General features: G+C 45.7%; 1 protein-coding gene across 5 annotated transcripts in view; it reads left to right on the top strand.

The window, feature by feature from the left end:
* KATNIP (katanin interacting protein) overlaps positions 1-26,311 on the top strand; it is a 236,131-nt gene that overhangs the window by 111,453 nt on the left and 98,367 nt on the right. For all 5 annotated transcript variants that reach the window (XM_080679383.1, XM_080679386.1, XM_080679385.1 and 2 more), the window contains 2 exons: positions 947-1,075; positions 24,257-24,524. In XM_080679383.1, the coding sequence (XP_080535509.1) occupies positions 947-1,075; positions 24,257-24,524 (397 nt within the window). The remainder of the gene's footprint in view (positions 1-946; positions 1,076-24,256; positions 24,525-26,311) is intronic.

Here is a 26,311-nt window from a genome sequence, read left to right as displayed (position 1 = left end):
ATGTGGACTGAAAACTGCACATGTCAGAGGAGGCTGTTTCTGGAATGTGCCGGTCCTGGCCCATTCCCCCTGAGTGAGTGCAATTCCCCAAGATGAGTTCTCAGGCTCTGAGAGCAGGACAGACGACAGGAAGGCATGCATCTTATAGAATCCTTCTCTGAGTTTTCCCTGTGCGGATCCTCGAGTGGGGTGACTTGGATATTTGTCCACAGTTGCAATTTAGTGTTTTAAAAGTCGTTGTTACTTACTGATACGTATAGACAACTTAAAGACCTGTCACAACCCATGTGCCACCAGTAGATCTGCCACGGCCCATGACATACACTGCGCGGCCCATGGGTGGCTCACCCACCAGTTGGTAGTAGGTGGATTTAGGCAGTTGTGCCGTTGTTGACGAAGCATCCCCAGTGAAGCAGCCCACCCGCCTTGTTCCCAACAGGGCTCCTGGGCGGTCCCTTCAGTACGCATTAATTTCAATGGTGAGACTTGAAAATATGAGGGAGCATTTTTAGGGCAGTTCCATTGTTTGGGTACTTCTGTTTCAGATTACCATGTAATTAACCTTTGAGTGAGTGCCTTTTTTTCCCTTTGCTTTTTATTGTTACTTTTACATAAAGAGGATTATACCTTTCATACTATTTGATAATCCCACTGTTTTTACTCAATGCGTGTGGCCGTCTTTCTGTGCTGGTCCCCACGCAGCTCAGGACACCGTTTTGGGAGTTGGTGGCCCAAATTTGAATCCTGGTCCCAGTGGCTTGTTCCTTAGTGGTGCCGGTAGAGCAGGGGTGAGTTTGGTCAGATCAGCTGAGGGAGTGAGAGCAGAGAACGGCTTAGTGAGGAGAGAGATGGAGGCATGGAGGCCAATAGAGAGAACAAGGGCCCTGCAGGTCTTTAGGGACACAGTTTGCTTTTACCATACCCAGTTCTCTCTGCTTGTCCCTAGGATTCCAAACATCCTACCAGCACCACACCCTGTGATGTTAACTTCTCCCTTCAGAACACTCATGGACATTCTGACCTTCCAAGCAGTACGGACAAAGCAAGGATCCTCTTAACTATCCAGGATGTAATGGTAAGACGGCTTTCCTGCATCCTAACCATGAAGGGCCAGGGTCTTTTTCCGTAGCCCAGCAGTGGGGCCAGAGGATGGGCCCCACGAGAGATCCTTTTTTATACTTGGGAAAACTACAGATAGCAACAGGATTTGGCTTTAACAAAAAACCTCTGGCCAACACACCAGAAGATTTAAGACAATACACAAGAGATTTGGCTTAGTGGCATTTTTATTTATTTATTTTGCTTTTCATATAAAATATAGATTTATTTTTTAAAATTTTCTCTTTCAATTACAGCTTATATTCAGTATTATTTTGCATTAGTTTTAGGTGTACAGCATAGTGGCTAGACAATCATATACTTGATGAAATGTTCCCCCTGATACTTCCAGCACCCACCTGGCACCATACATAGTTATTGCAACTTTATTGACTATATTCCCTATGCCGTAGGCTATATCCCTGTTACTCTTTTGTAATTACCGATTTATACTTCTTAATCTCTTTGACTTCTTCATCCAGCCTCTCAATCCCCCTTCTACAAATGCTGTAGCCTCATTTGTTTATTTTTCTTTTGTTGCCTTTGCCTGAGGAGATATATCAGAAAAAATATTCCTAAGAGAAATAATGATATTATTTAAAAAAAAAAAAAAGTAACCTGGCCAGTTTGCTCAGTGGTTAGAGCATTGGCCTAAGGACCCAAAAGGTCATTGGTTCCATTCCCTGTCAAGGGCACACACCTGGGTTGTAGGTTCAATCCCCAGCTCCTGGCCTAGGCATGTGTGGGAGGCAGCCAATTGATGTGTCTCTCACATTGATGTTTCTCTCTTTCTCTCTCTCTGTCTCTGCCCCCTCCCCACTTCCATTCCTCCCTTTCACTCTTTTTTTTTTTTTTTTAATATATTTTATTGATATTTTACAGAGAGGAAGGGAGAGGGATAGAGAGCTAGAAACATCGATGCGAGAGAAACATCGATCAGCTGCCTCCTGCACACCTCCCACTGGGGATGTGCCCGCAACCAAGGTACATGCCCTTGACCGGAATCGAACCCGGGACCCTTCAGTCCGCAGGCTGACGCTCTATCCACTGAGCCAAACCGGTTTCGGCATCCCTTTCACTCTTAAAAAAAAAAAAAAATCAATGGAAAAAATATCCTCAGGTGAGGATTAACCAAAATAAATAAATAATCATAGTAAAGGCTCACATTAAATGAGCACTTACTAAGTGCTGAGCACTGTGTTGAGTACGTAACATCCATCACTGCATCACCCTGTGAGTTAAGTACTAGGTATTTTCATTCCATTTTATAGTTCGAGGGAACTGAGGAGTAGAGAAATGATGTTGCTCGCCCAGGCCTCAGAGAAGCCCAGACTGGAAACCCAGACCCCAGGACTCCTGTTCCTTGGGATTAACAAGCTGGGAATGGCATTGACCTGGTTTTGCTTCTGAAAATGCCCAGCTCTCCACAGGGGCACAGTCTGTGGTAAATATTATTGATATTCTGCCTGGGAGCAAGGTGTTCAGAGGGGGGTCATCCATCAGTTATGCTTAACTGTTTTAAACAACGATCGAGAAGACCTCTCCTCTGCCAAGTCTCTCCCCTGTGACCTCATTGCTGGGAATGTTGATGAAAATGTTTTTCAAAAATGAAATTCAATGAGGAAACAACCAGATAAGCCCAAATTGAGGGGCAATCTACAGAAAACGGACCTGAAGTCTTCAAATATATCGATGGCAGGAGAGACAGGAAGGCTGTTCTGGACTAAAGGAGGGTACAGAGATGTCGCAGTTACGCTATGTGAGGCCCTGGGAGGAGAATTGCTATAAATTTAAGGACAGTTTTGGGAAATTCAGAGAAATTGAAAATTAACTGCATTATGTTATAAATAATATTGTAGTGTTGTCCAATCTCCCAACTTCGGTAATTCTGTTGTGGTTATATGAGAGAAGGCTTTTGTTCTCAGGAGACACATGCCGGAGCGTGCAGGCGTGAGCGGTCATGCTGTCTACACTAGTGCATAAGTGGGCCAGAGGAAAGAACAGGTTATACCTATTGAGGAAGAGGAAAGGGAGAAGGGAGAAAGGGAGAAATGGGGCCAAATGCTAACATTTGGTGACTGTAGGTGAAGGGGTTTTGGGTATTATACTATTCTGATCAATTGTCTATTTTAAATTTTTTCAAAATAAAAACTTTTATTAAAGCTTCATTAGAGCTAAGCATCAGCAAAGGAAGAAATAGAGAAAAGTCAAAAAGGAGAGCTAGTTTAGAAAAGCTGAGTGGGATTGTATCCATGCCAGTTTCCTGATTGTGCTATTGTGCTATGGTCACGCAGATGTTACCATGGGGAAACTGGATGCAGCGTACATGAGATCTGTGTGTATTGTTTCTTACAAATGGTGCGTGAAATACATAGCCAGCTCAAAATAAAAAATAGTAAAAAGAAAAAAATAAATAAAATAAGCCCAGATGCCCAGGTCCTACCACCCAGAGGTTCTGATTCTCAGCCTGGGTGTGGGCTCAGGCATTGTACCTTGTGTTAAGCACCCCACGTGACGATAATTTGTAACAATATTTGCAGCAGTTCAAGGAAAAGATAGGGCTGTGGATCTCAAAGCTTCAAATGCACAGGAATCACTAAGGGCATTGGTTTAAAAGGCATATTTTAGGTCTAATTTTTAAGCTACCAGAATTTGTACTTTCTAACCAAAGAATGCCTGGTGATTCTGAACCAGAGGACTGATGAGTCGAGTCCAGCTCAATGGAAGCAGTTTGGAGATAATTTGGACTTTGTGGCTTGGATTTGGGACTAGAGAAGAGATTTAAAAATTCAAAGTTAAAATCTCATCTACACCATACAAATCAAGGTAAAAATAAAGTGAAAAAAAAAACAAAATAAAACAACAAAAATCCACCAACGTTTACAGAAGCCAGGAGGGGATGGGATGGGTTCTGCCCTTGTCTTCAGATTCATGTCCTGCACTTCTGGAAACTTGGGTGGGAGATGGCACTTAAAAGAATAGAAAATGAAAGATACAAAAGCATAATAGCTCTAGACAGCATCTCCTGCATTACAGATCAATTTCTATCCAGATATTGACTATCAGTGTCAAGAAAAGACTAAATTATATGCAACATACTCTTTATATCTTAATATCTTTTAAAAATATTTTCATGGGAAATTATTTTATTTAGGTTTTGACTATTTAAAGATGTTAATTTTAGATAAATAGAAAATTAATTTTGTGTAATTGATTAAATAAAAAAATGAATATGAACCCTTCATATTTTTATTCACTGTGGTTACATGAAAAATATATTTCAACTTGAGAAAAACACCATCCTGAGAAAACGAGAGTGTAGGAGAGGATTCTTACTAGTTATGACTTGAAAAAATTATGCTCAAATTCAAGATAAGGGTAGAAACATAGTGATGAATGGAAGGTGTGTGACCAAATGGGGAGAGCCTGGACCTGTGCCTGCCAGGACCAGGCTTCAGCTCACAGTGTGTAAACTGGCCTGGTGTTGTGCTGTGGTTGTGATTATTACTGTTTTATTTTGAATCAGAAACTTACTCTGAGCATGCTCCCTCCTGTTTGCCCTGGTCCTCACCACTCTCTGTTGGTGACTCTGAGACTCACATTGCTGGTTTATGTCTTCTGAAGATGTTAGAGCTTGTAACTCCTGTTTTAGGGAGTAAAAAGAACAGGTGCCTGAGACTCGCAAGCCTGGAGCTTTTCCGTAAACTCTGTGGGGCCTTGGCTAAGTCACTCTCAGAGGCCCCGTTGCCTCCCCTTTGACAAGAAGGGGTATATTAGGTATTTCCTGTGCTTGTCAGCTCTGAAATTGTAAATCCTAGCTTGAGTTTATAGGCAAACTCTATTTCTGATTATAAAACCCATAGGAGTAGAATCGTTCATGGAGCCCCCACTCATCCAAGGACTCCTGTAGCTCATTTATAAATTATATACGTGGGGTTTGAAATACCCTCTCTTTACCCTAGATCTAAGCTTCATATTGGCAGAGATGTGTGCTGTCTCTGCTTGCTCTGTCTCTAGTCCTTAGAAAAGTGCTTGGCATAGATTTAGTTTGCGAATAAATCTTTATTAAGCAAGTGGATTGAATAATTGGCTGAGTGAATCAATGAGTGAGGTGTAGTATAGATGTTGATTCGGCACCCTGGGCAGCGCACACAAGCTGAGTTCAGTCATCACATCACTGAGTCAGTAATTATGGTGACAGTATTTTCCAAACTGTGAATCAGGAAACAACCTGACAAATAATTTTTTTGCTGCTTGAGGTAGAAGAATCAGTTTGAGAAATGGAGTTTGGATCCTGAAATATTGGGATCACTGGCACATGGTGCCAATTAAAATGGGTATTTTCAGTGACATGAGCAAGGCCGGCGGGATAACAAGCACAGCCCTTGGCATAGAGTGCTGGGGATGCCAGAAAGAGTCTTGACACAGCTCTGCTGACGGTCATTGTGGGGAAACAGGCACAGTGGTATGAGGCTTTCTAGTTTTAAGAGAAGCCAGGTATCTGGGTTTCTTTGTGTTCAATTTCTCCCCCTTTTTTAAAAATTTGGTAACAAATTCACAATTTTCTGTGGACCAAAGATAGAAAATGGCCAGATTTGGCTTTCAGACCATCAGCTTGAAACTCCTGGTTCAATGAAAGCCTTGTTGGTTCCCGACAAGAGGAGGAGGTCTTTCTCCTTCCCAGTGGCACTTTATTAGCCCCTCTGTACCCAGAGCCATCAAGGGCGTGGTGCCCTGAATGCACCCAGAGATGCCCGGTTGGACAGCTCAGATTAAAGGACAGCCTGGCTGATGGCTTAAGAGTGCTCTGGGCAGGAGAGTCAGCACAAGGAATAATTCAGTGATGTGCATGAATGATTCATGTGGAACGATGCTGAATAAGCACTAAATGCCCATGAAAGGCAGGTCCGGAGGGAGAGATGTGGTGATACTTTCACCCAATAGAGCATTTCTGTAAGTGAAGCTATCAGGTGGTATCTGACTTACTACAGCATCTTTTTTAATCCTAATAAAAATAATGACCTGTGAATCAATATTGGAATAAATAATGTCTTTTATTTCTTGCATTTATCGGCTACATGGAATATCTTAGGTACTTTTACATTATTTTTCATAATTTCGTATAACATCTAATACATGAGTGCTTTCACATTAGAAAAGATTCAAACAATTCAGAAGTAAACTGAGTAGAATATGAATAGGTCTCTCCACCCATCCAGTCAAACTGTACCCAGCTTTTGATTGAGCACATATACTTGTTTATTTTGTTTTTGTTTTTAACATGTTTTTATTGATTTCAGAGAGAGAAAGGGAGATGGAGAGAAAGAGATAGAAACATCAGTGATGAGAGAGAATCATCAGTTGGCTGCCTCCTGCACGCCCCATACTGAGGAACAAGCCCATAACCCAGGCATGTGCCCTGACCAGGAATCAAACACTGACCTCCTGGTTCATAGGTTGATGCTCAACCATTGAGCCACTCAGGCCGGGCTACTTTTTTTACTTATTTTGTCATTCATTCATTCATTTCTTATTTTCTATTTCAGTTCATTTCTACTTTTATCTTGATTCTTTCTGTTAACTTTTTGGTTTAATTTATTGCTTTGGTTCTATCCCACTCCCACTACACATCCTGGCTTCTTAAGTTAAATGTTTAATTTATTTATATTCAGTCTTGTTTTCTAATATATCAGTGTTAAGATTATACATTTTCCTCTGAACACTGCTTTGTTCTTATCCCACAAATTGGCCATTTATATAGTGTTTTCATTGCCATTTGTTTCTAATTAGTTTGTGATTTTAGGTTTTTTTCCTCCTCTATTTAGAAGAGTTTTTTTACAAATGTTCTAAGTAAATAGTTTTTTTAAATCTATTTTTGTTTTATTCTGTGTTAATTTCTAGTTTTACTACATTATGATCAAAGAATGGCTTGTTTGGTTTCAGAGAATGTTTTTTGGACATTTCTGAGGTTTTGTTTGTGGTCTACCAGATCATTTTTATAAATGTTCCATGGTATTTCGAGAGAATGATAATTCTCTTTTTGGTACAAATTCTCAATCTATCTATTAAACCAAGCTATTCATTGAATTATTGAATTGGTGAGTCTTCAAGTATGGTCCCAGACTACCCATATCAGAATCACCTGGGCTGCTTATTAAAAACTAGGGGCATGGTGCACAAAATTCGTGCACTGCGGAGGGAGTCCCTCAGCCCAGCCTGCCCCCTCTCACATACTGGGAGCCCTCAGGGGATGTCCTACTGATGGCTTAGGCCCGCTCCCAGCCACAGTCTGGCCTCCCTTTGTGGGAGGTGACCGGGCTGATCAGGGGAAGGCACCAACCCCATCACCCCACTGCTGCAGCCACTGCTAGTCACCACAGCCACCAAGGTGTTTTCATCAACACAGACTCCAGTCCCTTCACCATGAAAAAATGACAACTTTCTTTAGGCATTTTCAAGATGTGTCTTTCATAGGATATGACTTCTTTCTTTCTTTCTTTCCTTCTTTCTTTCTTTCTTTCTTTCTTTCTTTCTTTCTTTCTTTCTTTCTTTCTTTCTATCCTCACGTGAGGATATGTTGCCATTGATTTTTTAGAGAATGTGGAAGAGAAAGGGAAAGAGAGAGAGAAACATTAAAGTGAGAGGAACACTTTGATTGGTTGCCTCCTGCATGAGCCCTGATCTGGGCCCTAGCCAGGGAGGATCCTGCAACCTAGGTACATGCCCTTGATCAGAATCAAACCCGGACTCTGCAGTCGGCATGCCTAGGTATTATCCACTGAGCCAAACCAGCTAGGGCAGGATATGACATTTCTTAGCCCTCCAGCAGCAGACTTTCATTTTTTTCTCCAGGAGTGTGGTGGAAAAACCCTAGATCACCTTTTTGGATTCTTATACCCAAGCTACTAAGAATATTACCAGTGGCATACAGAGAGCTTAGCCAATGAGGGTCAGAAAAGGTGTTTCCTCTGTAGTTCACACCAATCGCCGGCTCCACCCCTGCCAAGGCCTAAAGCCTCGGGGCCTGGGCAGGGCTCCCCCAGCTCCCTCCGATCGCCAGCTCCGCCCCTGCCAAGGCCCAAAGCCTCTGGCCCAGGCTTGGGGCCTGGGCAGGGGCCCCCCAGCTCCCTCCAATCGCCAGCTCTGCCCCTGCCCAGGGCTTTAGGCCTGGGCAGGGTCCCCCTTGGCTCCAATCCAAGGCTCAGCCCTGCCCAGGAGCCCCCTGGCTCAGGCCCTTCCCAGGTTGCTCGGGACCCACGCGGGGCCTACCTCAGAGTGACCTGGGTGCCGAGAAAGTTCCTGGGACCCAGGCACTGGGCGCCTACATATGCAAATTAACCACCATCTTTGTTTGGTTAATTTGAATACTCACTCTGATTGGCTGTGGGCATAGCAGAGGTACAGTCAATTTACATGTTTGTCTATTATTAGGTATGATGTGAATTCTCATACCACTCTCAAAGACACAAACTGGATATGGAATGCTTGGATTCTGCATTTCTTATAAGACTTCTGGGAAGTTCATATGCTCATTAGCAAACTGCAATAGATCCTACTTAATTTTTCTCTGTTTAATCCAGTTGATTTCTGTGAACTTGTCAATTTTTCCTTATATTTCTTTGTTTTTGCTTTATATATTTAAAATCTCCATCATATATTTAAAATTTCTAATAGATAGTGCCTTTTATTCATATGAATATATCAGTGTCATTATCTCCATCCCATTTAAAATAGTAGATGGGCCATTTCAATATGAAGGCTTGTGTCTTTCTTTAGCACTGGAAAATAGTATTATTATTATTATTATTATTATTATTATTATTACTAGAGGCCCAGTGCACAAATTCGTGTACGGGTGGGTCCCTTGGCCTGGCCAGCAATCGGGGCTGATCGGGAGGGCCGGCCTGCTGCGGGGAGGGACTGCGGGAGATTGGCCTCAGCAGCAAGCTAACCAACGGCTGAATCTGTGAGGAATTGGGCTCCCTCTTCCCTCCTGTCTGGATCCGGGGTGCGGGTGAACCAGATTCGGAGTTGTCAGAGCCCCAGCAGCAAGGTCTGGGTCAGTGCGCGTCATAGCTACCGGCCAGTCGTCCAGTCGTTCCGATCGTTTCAGTCATTTGGTTATAACGGTCGCTTAGGCTTTTTTATATATAGAAGATTATTACTGTCTTCCATTGTGTCTGTTCTGTCCTCTGGAGCATCTGGTGGACAAATGGCCCAGATCTGTCTTTGCAAGTGACTTAACTTTTCTTTCAAACTTCCTTTTTGTGTTTTTGTACTGTGTTTTTATAAAATTGTTAGGCTTGATTTTGATTGAGTTAGTTGTTTCTTTTTCATGGATGAAAGGTCCTCTTAAATCTCTCCAGGGATATGAATGTCCTGTGTTGTAAAGTCTTCCTCTATACTATTAACTCTCTTTCTTTGGGTATTGGTTCTTTTATTCATTTGGTGGCTATCATTCAGGGTGTCGATTTTTCCCAAATGTGTGCTCATTCTTGAGAATCCCACTTCTTCCGCTCAGTCTGTTGGATTTAACCCACCCCTGGTGATTGTGGAGTCAGGGCATAACATGCTCTTGGAAGCTGTGCACCTTATCTTCCCTCCCAGGTCTGGGAGCTCCTACTCTGCCTTTGGGATGGTGATCTCCTGTGGGGGGGCATTGTCCTACCTTCTGGCTCAGTACCCACACTCTAGGCTTCCACCGGTGGGTGAGCACCTCTGTACTTAATGCAGCTGGGAGCCAGCAGCCTTAAAAGTAGCCCCAATGAATGCCCTGTGATTTCTGTCTCTGTCTTTCAGGGATTCCTCAGAATTTCTAGTGTGCCAGCAGCATTCTTTATTGTTTGGTCTCTATCCCACCATCCCCATTCCATTTCCTTTAGCCAATCCCAGCTCTGGACAGGGAGGTGAGGCACTTGGGACCCTGCAGCCAGGTAACAGTCAGGCAGCCTCAGTGTGCTGAGCCCATGCCCTTGCTCTTACATCACGCTACTGCCTAAGACAAGGATGTTTTTTCTTCATAGTGATGGGATGTTAGAGACTGCTCCAAGGTACTTCATAAATAAATTTAGCTTTAAATGAAAAAGTTAGGGCTCAAGTCACTTTATTCTGGGAAATTTGTGATCTAGGAGCCACCAGGCGTGAGGCATTGGCTGGTAAGCCCTAGGTTGGGTTCTTGATGCTCATACTTGTAATTTCTTCCAGAATGGCTGTCTTTGTTGCCAGATTATAAATTCCATGAGAACAAGAACTCTACCTGTCTGGTTCATTACTCTGTCCAAGTACTTAGCAGTCAGACCTGCTAATGGGGACAAAGACATTCAGCAATAAACATTTGTTGCATAATGAATGAATGAATGAAAAGGAGAACAAGTTAGTCTATACCCCCTCAGTGCAGGGTGAAAATCCTTTCTGGGCCAGGCAGGTTAATATAAATGAGTAAAATGGCTCATATAAAGCAATAGGAGCTAGTGGGGATTATTGCAACTAACAGTGCATGCCGGGCTAAAGGCATTCAGATCCCAATTTTATAAAACTGCCAACTAAATGAGAGACATCGCTGGGGGTTGGCAGGGAGGAGGGGTGTTGGCTGTAGGCCAGTGACGGCTTCCCGGGGACTGCTGCTTCCTCTTGGGACCTTCAAAGTACCCGCTGCACTTCATGCTCTAAACATTTGATCTTCTTGTGGGCAAAGTCAATAGGATCTGAGAAACAGAGAAGAAATGCTGTCATCTCACTTTTAAACTTGCTGTGAAAACCAGACCTCTGTAAGAGCAATCCTGAAACACTGATTCATAGCTGTTATCTCATTGTGTCCCTTCAACAACCTTGTCAGCTTGTCAGGGCCCATTCCCACAGTAGAGGTGGGGGCTTGAGCTCAGAGACTTGCTTGGGGACACAGAGCAGCTGGAGTGGGCCCAGAACCCAGGTCCTGAACTTATACCTAGCTCTCCCCTTTCTGAGGGTAGTTAGAGGGTTAATGCTTCATCTACTAACACTTAACCCACATTTAACACGTTTAATGGCCTCAAGGCAGCTTTGTGTCCAAAACTGTAACACCAGGTTCGTCAGTTCCATGCAAATCCTGGACAGTCACTGGGCCCTGACTTTGCTCTTGCTCAGAGACCGCTTGCTTCCAACGTGCGGGTGCCAGGAAAGGAATAAATGTGGGCAGGTGGCAAGGAGCCTGGGTTTGGAGTCGGACGGTTATTCATCCAAACCAGCTCCACTGTTGCTAGCTCTGTGACCTTGGGCTGTACTTAGGTGCCCTGGGTCTGTAAGAAAAGGACACCACTGGGGTGGTGAACAGCTGCCGTGGGATAAGGTGTGGAGAGAGCTTAGCTTGGTAATTGGTGGCTGCTGCTGTTGGTGTTATAGTTATTATCACTGTTATTGCAAACAGCTTTATGGTTGCCCAGGTTCGCTCTTTCCCTGGCCCAGCAGAACGAGGCATGTCAGGCATGAGAGGCACGGATCCACTGGCCAGCAAACCCTGCTGCATTTCAGTCAGTGGCCGGCCCCCGGCCCCCTCCTAGGCCCCCTCCCTGGCCTCCTCCCTGGCTCTCTGCGAGGGGGCCGGCTTGTGTGCAGTCCCATCGTCCACTCCCTCCAGCACGTTTCCGACCTGGGCTCCTTGCAGAGGGCTTTCTGTTGAAAGGGCTTTAACTATTTTAAACACTAAACATTGAAACTGCACATAACAAGGCTGTAAAGCATGGCTATAAAGTTACTTTTCACAGAGAAATTACTGGATGACGGCTTCAGAGCAACTGGTGGCGGCTCCAGCCTGGGGTCCCTTTGAAGTCTCAGCAAAGTGGGCTTTCAAAACCTCCACCCCAGGTCCACATCTTTCCAGACAGAAGGGTTTGAGCGCTTTCTCCAAGTAGTGTTGCTCCTTAGTTCATCCCCCTCCACCCTCAGAACAGAAGGTTTTAGACCACATGGGCATTATAAGGGCAGAGGTTCCTAAGTTTTGCTCATCCGGTATGAGCAAACGTATTATTTTCTTCTGTGAAGAAGATGCCAGCCATGCAGAATTTAGGCTTCTTATTTATTTATTTATTTATTTATTTTTTGTTTATCAGATTTTTTTATTCACTTGATTTTTAGATTCACTTGTTGATAGATATGTATTTGTTGTCACTTTGTTGTTCATAATTTTTATCTTTACCTTTTTTTTCTTCTTCCTCTTCTTAAAGAATACCTTTCAGCATTTCATATAATACTGGTTTGGCGGTGATGAACTCCTCTAGCTTTTTCTTATCTGTGAAGCTCTTTATCTAACCTTCAATTCTAAATGATAGCTTTGCTGGGTAGAGTAATCTTGGTTGCAGGTTCTTGCTATTCATCACATTGAATATTTCTTGCCACTCCCGTCTGGCCTGCATAGTTTCTGTTGAGAAGTCAGCTGACAATCATATGGGTGCTCCCTTGTAGGTAATTAACTGTTTTTCTCTTGCTGCTTTTAAGATTCTCTCTTTGTCTTTTGCTCTTGGCATTTTAATTATGATGTGTCTTGGTGTGGTCCTCTTTGGATTCCTTTTGTTTGGGGTTCTGTGCACTTCCTGGACTTGTAAGTCTATTTCTTTCACCAGGTGGGAGAAGTTTTCTGTCATTATTTCTTCAATTAGGTTTTCAGTATCTTGCTCTCTCTCTTCTTCTGGCACCCCCATAATTCTGATGTTGGTATGCTTGAGGTTGTCCCAGAGGCTCCTTACACTATCTTCAAATTTTTGGATTCTTTTTTCTTTTTGCTTTTTTGGCTGAGTGTTTTTTGCTTCTTTGTATTTCAACTCTTTGACTTGATACTTGCGGTCCTCAAGTCTGCTGTTAGGTCTCTGTATAATATTGTTTATTTCAGTCAGTGTATGTTTAATTTCTAGTTTGTCCTTTTTCATATCCTCGAGGGTCGCGCTAACTTTATCGGCCTTTTCTAGGAAATTCTTGAAAAACCTTATAACCGTGGTTTTGAACTCTATATCCAGTCATTTGTTTTCCTCCATTTCTTTCATTTGTGATGTTTCTTTGTCTCTGCATTTTCGCTGCTTCCCTGAGTTGGTAGAGTAGCTTTGTGTGGTAGGTGTCCTCTAGGGCACAGTGGCTCAGCCTCCCCAGTTACCTGAGGTGGATACTCTTGGTGCACCCCTTTGTGGGCTGTGTGCACAGTCTTGTTGGAGTTAAGTCTTGATTGTTGTTGGTATCACTGGAGGAATTGACCTCCAGGCCAATTGGCTGTGAGGATCAGCTGTTTCTACGCTGGGAGAACTTTTGTGCTGGAGATACTCTTATGAGACAAGACTTACAAAATTGCAAAAGCCTCTGTGCTCACCTTGGAAGGGGTGGAGTTTCAGGGCGGAGCAGACAGCCTTGCTTTCCCGTCAGCCCTGCCCTATGAGGCCCTTGGTTCTCAGTGTCCCTTGGTAATCGCTGCAAGCACCTCTGAGAGAAGCTGCCCTCGAGTTTCGCCCGCTGCCAGACAGTCCAGTTTCTCTCCGAATGAGTCGGGGTTCCCAGAAACTTGCCCGGAACTGGAATTCAGTGCAGTCGGGAGTTTCTGTATCCCTCCCACTTTAGAAAGCCAGCCTCACACTCAGCCTCCCGTGCATTCAGCAGTCAGTCCCCTTTGTGCGCGCGCGCCTCCAGACCTCTGACTTCTGCAGCTCCCCTGAGTCTCAGTGTGCTTTTCTCTTTTCCTGACAGTCCAGATTCCCCCTGAATGAATCTGGGTTCCCAGAGTCTCGCCTGTGACTTGAGTTCAGCGCAGTCGGGAGCTTCTGTCTTCCTCCCGCTTTAGAAAGCCAGCTGCGCACTCAGCCTCCCGGGCATTCAGCAGTCAGTCCTCGCTGCGCACGTCTCCGGACCTCTGCCTTCCACAGCACCTGAGTTTCAGTGTGCTTTCTCTTTTCCTGACAGTCCAAATTCCCCCCAAATGAGTCTGGTTTCCCAGCGTCTCGACCGGGACTGGAGTTCAGTGCAGTCAGGAGCTTCCTTTTCCCTCCCACTTTAGAAAGCCAGCTGCGCACTCAGCTGCCTGTGCACACAGCCACCCGTCCTCTCCGCGTGTGAGTCTTCGTACCTCAGCCTTTTGCAGCTCCTCTGAGTCTCAATGTGCTTTCCTCTTTTCTTCTAGTTGTAGAATTTCCACTCAGCCGGCTTTCCTGTGGTTCTGGATGGTGTCCGTTTTGTCTTTTAGTTGTAGTTTTGATATTGTTGTGCGAGGCAGCAGTTTAGGTGTTTACCTATGCCGCCATCTTGGTCTAGGCTTCTTTTTTTTTATTTCTTGAGTTTGTTTTTTTTTAATAAATCTTTATTGTTCAGATTATTACAGGTGTTCCTCTTTTTTTTCCCCCATAGCTCCCCTCCACCCAATTCCCCACCCTACCCCATGCCCTTACCCCCCCACCACTGTCTTCATCCATAGGTGTAAGATTTTTGTCCAATCTCTACCTGCACCCCTCACACCCCCTTCCCCCTGAGAATTGTCAGTCGACTCCCTTTCTATGTCCCTGATTCTATTATATTCCCCAGTCCATTCTGTTCTTCATATTTTCTATTCACTTGATTTTTAGATTCACTTGTTGGTAGGTATGTATTTGATGTCATTTTGTTGTTCATAATTTTTATCTTTACCTTTTTCTTCTTCTTCGTCTTCTTAAAGAATACCCTTCAGCATTTCATGTAATCCTGGTTTGGTGGTGATGAACTCCTTTAGCTTTTTCTTGTCTGTGAAGCTCTTTATCTGACCTTCAACTCTGAATGATAGGTTTGCAGGGTAGAGTAATCTTGGTTGTAGGTTCTTACTATTCATCACTTTGAATATTTCTTGCCACTCCCTTCTGGCCTGCATAGTTTCTGCGGAGAAATCAGCTGACAGTCGTATGGGTGCTCCCTTGAGGGTAACTAACTTTTTTTCTCTTGCTGCTTTCAAGATTCTCTCTTTGTCTTTTGCCCTTGGCATTTTAATTATGACGTGTCTTGGTGTGGTCCTCTTTGGATTCCTCTTGTATGGGGTTCTGCGCGCTTCCTGAACTTGTAAGTCTACTTCTTTCACCAGGTAGGGAACGTTTTCTGTCATTATTTCTTCTAATAGGTTTTTAATATTTTGCTCTCTCTCTTCTTCTGGCACCCCAAAAATTCAGATGTTGGTACGCTTAAAGTTGTCCCTGAGGCTCCTTACACTATCTTCATATTTTTGGATTCTTTTTTCTTTTTGTTTTCTGGTTGGGTGTTTTTTGTTTCCTCATATTTCAGATCTTTGTTTTGATTCTTGGGGTACGTTGATCTACAGTTGAGTTTCTGTATATTCTTTATTTCAGACAGTGTATGCTTAATTTCTGACTGGTCCTTTTCCATTTTTTTGGCATTCTCATTAAGATCCTTAAAGGTCTCACTAAGTTCCTCAGCGGTTTTTAGAAGATTCTTGAGTAACCTTATAAATGTGGTTCTGAACTCTATGTCATCCAGTAGTTTGCTTTCCTCCATTTCTTTCATTCGTGACATGTTTCTTTGTCTCCGCATTTTGCTGCTTCCCTGTGTTGATGGAGTGGCTTTGTGTGGTAGGTGGCCTATAGGGCCCAGTAGCTCAGCCTCCCCAATCACCTGAGGTGGATGCTCTTGGTACACCCCTTTGTGGTCTGAGTGCAAAGTCTTGGTGTAGTTAAGCCTTGTTTGCTGTTGGTACACTGGGAGGAATTGACCTCCAGGCCAATTGGCTGTGAGGACCCGCTGTGTCTATAATGGAAGAACTGCTGCGCTGGAGACACGCTTATGGTGCAGGACTTGTTTCAGTGGGGCTTTGGTGCTCACTGAGTCTGCCTCTTGAATGTGTCACTTATGGATGTGAGGAGTTGAAATCTGGTGTCTCACACTGACCACTAGGTACACTGGCTTCTGGATCTCCTATGGGGTGCAGGTCAGCTACTGTCTGAGGCCACCCAGCAGGCGCTACAGCGAGAACTACAGTTTTCTCCTCTTTGCTTGGGGTTTGGAGGTTTTGGAGCTGTCTGACCTGGGCTGCAAGTTTGCTAGGTTAAGCTGCGATAGGGCAGGCCATTTATATGCTAAAGCCGCTGCTTGGAGCTTGGGTGGGTTTGTAGGTTGTGCGGGACGGGGTCTCAGGGTGTCACTAGGCTATGGCGTGGCAAACAGCGATGGCTGCCAGTAAGCCGGCTCTGCATCTCCGACCGCGTCCCCGCGTCCCGTGCCCCAGTGCAATAAACAATTATTCCTGCGCTCAGCCCTGCAAGCAAGCCACCCTCACTTCCCGTCCCGATGGCAGACAGTCCAGCTTCTCCCCGTAGGAGTTTGGGTCCCCCGCGTCTCCCCAGAAACTGCAGTTCGGAGTAATCCGGAGCTTGTCTCCCTTCGGGTTGAAAAAAACAGTGCTCGCTCCCAGTCGCCCGCCACCAGCCCGGATAGCGCGCTTCCGTACCTCAGCTTTTCAGCGCTTGTGCACGTCTCAATGCTGTTTTCTCTTTCCTTCTAGTTGTAGAACTTCCACTCAGCCAGCTTTCTCGTGGTTCTGGGTGATAGACGTTTTGTCTTTTAGTTGTAGTTTTGAAGTTGTGTGAGGCAGCAGTTTAGGTGTTTACCTACGCTGCCATCTTGGATCTTCCCACTTTCTCGATCGCAGGTTCAATCACAGTTCGGGGCACAACCTATAGATGTTTCTCTCTCACATTGATGCATCTCTTTCCTAGGCTTCTTTTTAATGGATATTTTGTAAACACAATTATGGCATTTAAATTTGTATTAATTGAACAGAAATAAAATCAAATTGGTAAAGGAGGAATTATTGAAATTGAAATTTATTACAAGAGATTTTTCTGAAAATATCTCACCAGTTTAACAAATTATGAAAGAAACATTGAGGTCAGAGTTGCCCATCTTTTTAAACTCTGTTTCCATTTAAGAGGGATTTGAATTGACTCACTGAGTCGGAAAATGAGGCAGGGCTGCACCACACTGCCTGCCCTCTTCTGGTTTCCGTTAGCTAAGCTGAGGGCTTGGGTTTTGAACATCGCATTTTGCTCTATGACACAAATGTGCACAGTTGTCTAGGATACTCCGTCTCAAACAGCTTCCACGCCTACCACCAGGTCCGCTCCCGCTGCTCTGAGCTGTGCTCTTTATTCTGACTGCACCTCCATCGTCGCTGCTCTGAGCTGTGCTCTTTATTCTGACTGCACCTCCATCGTTTGGATTTTGTCTTCCGGGAGGTTTTTTTCTGATAGGCTCACGGGGTTATATTTCCTGAGTTTGTTCCCGTTGGATTGATGGCCTGTTGTTTTTAAGTCTGGACTGCTCAACTGGATACAAAGTCCGACTGACACTCTCCGTCACCTACAGTGCCTGCTGCTCGCAGCTTCTGAGTCACTCCTTTGGGGACAGATGTGTTCCAGGGCTGGGCACCTAGGGTCCTCCACCACTGTCCCTCCCACTACTGTGGGGAATGTATTTATTTGCAAGAGTTGGGACAAGATTTAAACATAAATGTAAATATATCATTATTTTCTAATTATAAAATTAGGAATAGGCTTATAAGAAAAAATTAAGTAAAGCAAAATAGAAAAGAAAGTCCCCATAATGTCACCCCCAGAGAGAACATGGTTAATGGTTTAATGATGATTTTTCCAGAGCTTTTGTATGCACAGAAACGAATAATTATTTTTAAAATTGGGTTTATAATGACATGCTTCTCTTTACTTAAATGTGTATCTTGCTATTTTTGAGGAAGTGGACACAATCTGCCTTTTTCTCTGGAAGGGCTGTCGAAGGCTCCGGCAGTGCCTGCCTACGATTAATTTAAGCACCTTTTACTGGTGAGCATTTGGATCATTCTCTGTTATAAAGATGCCCCAACAATCTTTATATACTTTAGAGTGAAGGATAAGTTTTTAGAGGGGCTTGGTCTAAGAGTGTATATATATGATATACACACATTGTTAATTTCTAGTCAGTCATTTCTGTCACTCTGCCTCCAAAATACATCTCAAAATGCATCTCCCGTACCCACCTTCATCTTCCACCTGCTGCTGCAGTTGTAACTTCGCCCTTTCTCTACCCTCGCGCCAACTTGGTATCCAAGCACCATATCCAAGTGATTTGTAGAAACAGAAATCAGATTTCTGTTTCTGCTTAGTACAGTGGTTCTCAACCTTTCTAATGCCGCGACCCTTTAATGCAGTTCCTCATGTTGTGGTGACCCCCAACCATAAAATTATTTTCGTTGCTACTTCATAACTGTAATTTTGCTACTGTTATGAATAGTAATGTAAATATCTGTGTTTTCCGATGGTCTTAGGCTCTGCAGCAGCAGTTCTCAACCTGTGGGTCATGACCCACAGGTTGAGAACCGCTGCTGTAGTACCTTTCAGTGGCCTCTCTGTGTCCATAAAGCCTTAGTACCTTTCAGTGGCCTCTCCGTGTCCATAAAGCAAAGTACAGACTTTACCCTGAGGCCTACAAAGCCATGCCCTGGGTGACCCCTGCTCCCTGCCCTCCCTTCACTCGAAGTGCACCACCCTCTGGTCACTGCCACCTGCTGGCCTTAGCCCTGCTGTTCCCCCTGCCTGTGCCCCAGACACTCACTGGGCAGCTCTTCGCCCCACAGCCTCCCCTGGCCAGCTTTCCTCAGGCTCTCTCCGCCCACCCACTCTCCACCCGTCTCCAGTCAGGTCCTTTCCTCACAGTCCTGGCCACATCTGGAATGCCGTCTCTTTCTTTAGGCAGCGGTTGCTTGCGGCTTTGCCACCTTATTCCCCATCAGCCCATCAGCGCCCAGCGCAGCACTGCAGCATGCCTGCATGAACGGTACATTAACAATAGCACTTGCCACGTCGCCCTCCCGGTTGACGGGGCCATGGCAATGCAGGAGAGTCAGTTTCACACTTGGGTAATCCAGAGGGAGCAGGAGCGGTGGCTGAGGGCACAAGGCCCGGCTCTGCCATTTAATCACTCTAGCAGATTGGGTCAGCTTAGAGGCTGTAGGCCTCAGTTCTCCAGTTTGGGGGGACTCCAAAAATTCAGCCACTTAAAATTTGGGGTTGCAACATTGTGACAATGATGAAAAGGCTGCAGGGATCCTGCTCTGCTGGCCATGGATTTGAGAATCCTAATGTCCCAAATCCTTCCTGGAGCTGCTTCCTGGAGCTGGCTGTGCTAGGTGGCTCACTCTGCCTTAGACATCGCTGAGGATGACTGTGGGCCCTGGGATGACTGGGACTTCCTGGACAGTGACAGCTGTCTCCCAACGAGGAGCGTCCCAGCTAGCTAGCGCCCGTCTTATTGCTTTGTTCCACAGTGACTGGCAAGCATATCGGGGCTCCAGAGAGAGAGGGCTTGCCCCTGCTGTCTCACTGGCCTTGCCTCCACTTATGCAGAACCTAGAACTGAAGCTGTGAAACTTCAGGTCACCCAGGAACTCATTTTCCCTGAGGAGGAGCAGGAAATCCCTTGACCTCCCCACCACAGTCAGACGTTGAAGACGTGAGCCGTGACCTCAGTCTGGCTTCCGGGAAGGTTGCATGGACCACCTCAATGCCCTCAGCTGGAAGGCCTTGTTACTATCTTTTTTAATGCTGTTGATGAATATGTGCTCACTTTAGTGCATGGCTTTTCAACCTCACCACTAGACACTGGGCCAGATAATTCTTCGTTGTGGGCAACTATCCTGTACATTCTAGGATGTTCAGCAGCATCTCTGGCCTCTACCTACTAGATGCCACTGGCACTCCCTTTGTCCTGTTGTGATCCAGAACGTCTCTCACCATTGCCACATATCCTCTGGGCGGCAGAATCATCCCCTATTCAGACCGCTACTTTAATGAAACAATTCTGTGAGGCAGGGATTTGTTAACCCATTTTTATGGATGAAAAATGCAGATTGGAGGAGTTAGTAACTTGTTAAGGGTCTCATCACTATGCCACCTCCAAGGCACGTGGGTGCTCTCCACCCCTTCTTACGGCCACTACCTAGTCACCAACATAAAACAGTCATTTAGAAAATATTTGTCAAGCACCTACTATATGCCAAGCAGTGTTCTGTTTGCTCAGTAACTACCAGGGTACTTGGTATTGGGCAGGATGGGAGGGAGAAGGTGTAAAAGATAGCTCTGTTCGTTTCCTATTGCTATTGTCACAATCTACCTCAAACTTAGTGGTTTATCTTACAGTGCTGGAGGTCAGAAATCTGAATTCAGTTTCACTGGTCTAAAATCAAGATGTCAGGTACTAGCTGGTTTGGTTCAGTGAATAGAGCATTGGCCTGTGGACTGAAGGGTCCCGGATTCGATTCCAGTCAAGGGCACATGCACAGGTTGCCGGCTTGATCCCCATTGGGGGGCATGCAGGAGGCAGCCGATCAATGATTCTCCCTCACCATTGATGTTTCTATCTATCCCTTTCTCCCTGAAATTAAGAAAAGAAAAAGAAAAAAAAAAAAGATATCAGCAGACCTATATTCCTTCTGGAAGCTGTAGAGAAGAATCCCTTTTCTCCTTCAAAGCCAGCAGTGTAACATCTCTCCTCCTCCCTCTCCTCTAGCTCCCATAGCATGCATCCTTATTCTTTCTCTTTCTGACTCTAATCCTCTTGCCTCCCTTTTACAAAGACCCTTCTGATTACATTAGGCCTATCTGGATAATCCAAGATAATCTCCCCCATCTCAAGATCCTTAATTAAATTACATCTGCAAAGTCCCTTTGTAACCAGACAACCAAGGGATCTGGGCTTCCTGTCACTACTGGAGCCAATTCACCAGAGACAGGGTTGAATCATATGTGAATGTTTATTCCAATACCGCAGGAGGTTTGGGAGAGCAGCAGGTCATCCACAAAAATCTGTTCTGCACCTCCCTATAAGCCAGCAGCTTATATTGAGTAGAGGAACAAAAGATCACAAGGGGAAGTAGGCAAAAGGGTATGTCAAATGGGCAGTTTACAGATAATGCAGGATGGAGATTTGCAAAGGACTGGGGGTTTTCAAGGGGCTGGCAATATGCAAAGGGCTGGCGATATGCAAAGGGCTGGGGGTCTTCAAAGGGCTGACGGCTCTGGTTTCTGCAACAAGGTTGTTAATCTTTCTTTTTTTATATAAAGGAGATATATATATTTAAATATATATTAATTGATTTCAGAGAGGAAGGGAGAGGGAGAGAGAAATAGAAACACCCTGTATAATAAAAGGTTAATAACCAAACGGCGGAACGACAGGTCGCTATGACATGCAGTGACCACCAGGGGGCAGATGCTCAATGCAGGAGCTGCCCCCTGGTGGTCAGTGCACTCCCACTAGGGGAGTGTTGCTCAGCCAGAAGCCGGGCTCACAGCTGGCTAGCACAGTGGCGGTGGCGGGAGCCTCTGTCTCCGCTGCAGTGCTAAGGATGTCCGACTGACAGCTTAGATCCGTGCCCCAGGCGGAGCGGGCCTAAGCCATCAGTCAGACATCCCCTGAGGGCTCCTGGATGGTGAAAGGGTGCAGGCCTGGCTGAGGGACACCCCCCCAAGTGCACGAATTTCATGCACTGGGCCTCTAGTCAATGATAAGAGAGAATCATTGATTAGCTGCCTCCTGCAGCCTACTGGGGATCAAGCCCACAACCTGGGCATGTGCCCTTGACAGGAATGGAACCCGGGACCCTTCAGTCTGTAGGCAGAGGCTCTGTCCACTGAGCCAAACTGGCTAGGCCAAGGTTGTTAATCTTTCCATTATAATAGGCAGCATTTCCAGGTGAGCAACTCCCAACCAGGTTAGAATGTGCCTTCTTTAATCAGAACGAAACAATCACGGTTAACAGAGCATGATGAATATTTCTTATAATTATGTTCTATTTCTGCCCTAACACCTTTGCCATGTAAAGTGATATTCACTGGTCCCAGGGTTTAGAATGTGGGCATATTTGGGAGCCACTTATTCAGCCTACAGCAGTCTTTCCTCTAGCCCCAAAGATTTATTTCCATCTTACATACAAAATACATTCATCCTACCCCAAGTTTCCCAGAAGTCTCAACCCATTACCGTATCAACTCAAGTCCAAAATAAGTCTAAGTCTCCTCTTTATCATCTAAATCAGGTATGGGTAAGATTCTGGGTATAACTCATATTAGGGCCAAATTCCTCTCCATCTGTGTGCTTGTGAAACTAGAAAGCCAGTTATCTGCTCCTAAATGCAACGGTGGGTCGGGCCCAGGAGAGCAGTTATAGCAGTCCCCATTACATTAGGGAGAAAATGAAAGAAGGAAAGATGTCGTCAAACCCAAGCCATCGTGAAATCCACTGGGCCAACTCCATGAGGTCTCAAGGCCCAAGAATAGTTCTGTGTGGCTCAGGGCTCCACCCTCTGGGCCTGTGGCTCCACTCTTGGAGTCATCCTTCTTCTTTCCTGAAGGGTAAATGTACTTGCAGCGAAGTAGTGTTATCAACCTGTTTCCTGCCTGTCAAATTTTGGGTGTCTGACAGCCTTCTTTTATTTTCTCCTCTCTCTCTCTCATTCGGTTCTAGCTGGCAGTATTTCTGCTGGATGACATTTTCAAAAACCATTTGGGTCTCCTATGTACGCCTCTAGAATTCATTCCATTAGACAAGAGGTTCCTCCATAGATCTTTTCTGGATAATCCTATCTCTACTCCTGGCGCCTGCTGAGATATCTAAGGGGATCCACGAGCACATGTCTGATCTCTTCAAACAGCCCTCAGTGTGATTGAATGCCCTAAACTTTGGATCCTCTGCAATATTAGCCAAAGGTTGTTCGGTCACACCCTTGGTTTTCTCTCCAGAGCATGCTTTCTGACAGGGAATCTCCTAATTTAATGTCTTTTGCAACCCAAATAGACTGTGAGTTTCCCAAATCATCAAATCCCAGTCCCTTTTTACTTAATAATTTTCCCCTTAGACTATCTCTTTCCTCTCACATTTTTTTCCTATGCAGCAAGAAGAAACCAGACTGCATCTTCAACACTTGGTTTGGAAATCTCTTCAGCTAAATATCCAAGCGCATCATCGACAGTTTCACTTACCACAAAACTAGAACACAATTCAGCTGCGATTCTGCCACTGTATAACAGATTCCCTCTCCTCTAGCTCCCATAGCATGCTCCTCACTTCCTCACCAGCAGTACCATTAATGTGCATGTTTGTCATTGGTTTGTGTAGGATTATTTTTCTAAGATGATCCATCTTCCACGCAGTGCTTCTTACTTCCTCAGAAGCCCTCACTGAGTCATGGGGCCAGGGATTAGGACTTAGACATCTTTGGGGAGTCATATTCAGCCAACCCCAGCCACTATTAAACCACCAAACCTTTATTGATTGCTTTCCTTTTCTCCCACGTATGTTAGATACTATGAGGGCTACAGGAGTAGTATAGCTAGGCCAACCAAACATATTGGTTTGCCCAAATAGTCCATTTTACATTTTGACCTAGTGTAAATGTAGTAATATTCTTTTTCAGAAGTATCCTAGCTTTGCTGATGAATTTTCTGATCACTCTTATTTTAATTCTTGGCCTTAAAATTGTAAATCTACAATCTTATGAGACAAAACACATTAAAAAATTGTCAAGCAGTGATAGCTAAGTACTAAATATTGTGACATTTAGGTGCTTCTAAACATCCTTCAGTACACAGGACAGCCCCCCACAACCATGCACCAGACATTTACTGTCTGGAATTTCAGGCTCATCTGGAGGCCTTTGGGATTTCATATTCAGATATGGTCCCTGGGCCAGCAGCACCAGCATTGCCTTGTTAGAAATGCAAATTCTCACCTCTGTCCAGAATCCACCGAAGCAGAAACTGTGGGCAGGACCCCACAATCTGTTTTAACAAGCCCCAAACCAAACCATCTCTCTTTCTCACACATGCACACATGTACACACACATGTGCACACACATACATGCATGTGTGCATATGCACACATTCTTAGTGGCATGCCAGGCATGTGAAAAGCACAGTTAATACTGTAAACACTGTTCTATTCAGAGTTGCTTGTATGTCCCTGCCTTTTGTTTTCTTGTCTTCAAAGTGATGACAACACATGGGTTCAGATGATTTGGGTAAATGTTAGTTTGGCGGGGATAGTTCTTTGGTTCTAATGATCTATTTCAGATGATTTTTATCCAAGTGACATATTTAATTTCTCACTTTTCTTGACCTTTTGCAGGAGCTAAGAAAAAGCCTAGAACTTAGTGTGAATCTACAAAGGAAGCAAAAGGACTGTTCCAGTGACGAGTATGACTCCATTGAAGAGGATGTGCTCTCTGAGCCCGAGCCTGAGGACCAGACCCTGGTGGGCAGTCCCAGACATGGCACCCCTCTTTCCAGGGGGGACTCCATGCAGAAGGATGTTCCTGAGGACCAGGAGATGGCAGGACACCCTCCCCAGGGCCCAGACACCCTTTTGGTGCTGGAATTTAACCCGGCTTCCAGAGGTAAGCTCTGCCTTGTGTGGTGTTTCCTTGTCTTTGGTGTCTCTGCAACCAAGAGTAGAACTTAAGTTTCCAGCCATACTTTGAGTTCAGCTTGAATAGACCGTCCCACGGGCCAGAGAGAAGTATCAGTCAGGTCTCTGCTGGTTGCAAGAGGCAAAGGCCTCAAATGACCCTGAAATTCCAGGTGGTACATATCTGGCAGTTGTGGGGCTGCCCTGTGCATCGTGTGAAGTTTAGCAGCATCTACACGCCAACTGGCCTAAGCAAAAGGGACTCCCCTCCCCTCCCCTCCCCTCCCCTCCCCTCCCCTCCCCCCCCTCCCCCCTCGTCTCCACTCCCCTCTCTTCTGTCCTTTGATTTTTCCCTTCTTCCCTCTCACCTCTGCCCCCTTTTGTCTTGTTTTGGTATAGTTCTCAGGTAGGCGCTCCGCATACAATCACAGAATTGAGACACTGCTTCTCATGGCTTTGCAACTCCATCAGAAAGTGGATTTTTCTTCCTAAAAGCTCCAGCAAAAGTCCCAGCCCTGTGTTTTAAGCCCACATTGGGTCACATCTCTGAGCCAGTTACTGTGGCTCTGTTTGGCCAGGTCCAGCTATGGGTGTGGTTATCACCACCCAAACCACATGCACTGATAACAGTTTCCAAAGGAAAATCAAGGCAGATCTGAAGATGGGGAGAGCATGCTGGGCAGACGGAAACCACAGCTGTCCACAGAGGAGGCTTTTCAGACAGTACCCGGGAAAGTAGAGTGAAACGCAGTGGGCATGGGCCGAGCCTGCCTGCTGCAGTCCTGTTCTCCACCTTGGCTGGCGGCTGGCGGCCTCTCCTGCTCCTCCTGCTGGGGTGCCCTATCAGGAACCAGATTTCAAGCCCAGCCAGGGGGGCAGCATGAGTGAAGCTAGGAAGAGAAATGGGGGATGTGTGAATCAGGCACTGTATTAGTCCACTCAGGCTGCCGTGACAGACCACAGGCCGGGGGGGACCGCAGGCCAGGAGGACCACAGGCCGGGGAGGACCACAGGCTGGGGGGACCACAGGCCAGGGAGACCACAGGCCAGGAGGACCACAGGCTGGGGGGACCACAGGCCAGGGAGACCACAGGCCAGGAGGACCACAGGCCGGGGAGGACCACAGGCTGGGGGGGACCACTGGCCGGGAGGACCACAGGCCAGGGGGACCACAGGCCAGGGGGATCACAGGCCAGGAGGACCACAGGCTGGGGGGACCACAGGCTGGGGGGGGGGAACCACAGGCCAGGGAGACCACAGGCCAGGAGGACCACAGGCTGGGGGGGACCACAGGCCAGGAGGACCACAGGCTGGGGGGGGCCACAGGTTGGGGGGGGATCACAGGTCAGGGGGACCACAGGCCGGGGGGACCCCAGGCTGGGGAGACCACAGGCCAGGGGGACCACAGGCCGGGGCAGCTTCAACAGTAGCAGGAACCTATTTTCTCCCAGTTCTGGAGGCTACAATCCAGGTGTTGACAGCGTTGGTTTCTTCTGAGGCCTCTCCCCTTGGCTTGGACATGTCTGTCTTCTTGCTGTGTCTCCAAATGGCTGTCCCTCTATGTGTGTCTGTGTCTTAATTTCCTTTTCTTATAAGGACGCCAGTCACATTAGATTAGTGCCCACCATGACTGACTTGTTTTACCTAAATTATCTCTTCAGAAGTCCTGTCTCCAAGCACAGTCACGTTCTGAGGTGCTGGGTGTTAGGACTTGAACCTAGGGGTTTTGGGGGGAACAGGCAGCCACACCCAGGGGTTGATGTACCAGAGAGAACA

The sequence above is a fragment of the Plecotus auritus genome (genome assembly GCF_963455305.1).
Source record: "Plecotus auritus genome assembly, chromosome: 7".
NCBI lineage: Eukaryota > Metazoa > Chordata > Mammalia > Chiroptera > Vespertilionidae > Plecotus > Plecotus auritus.
Note: the sequence above shows the minus strand (reverse complement) of the source record. Positions and strands in the feature narration are given on the sequence as shown.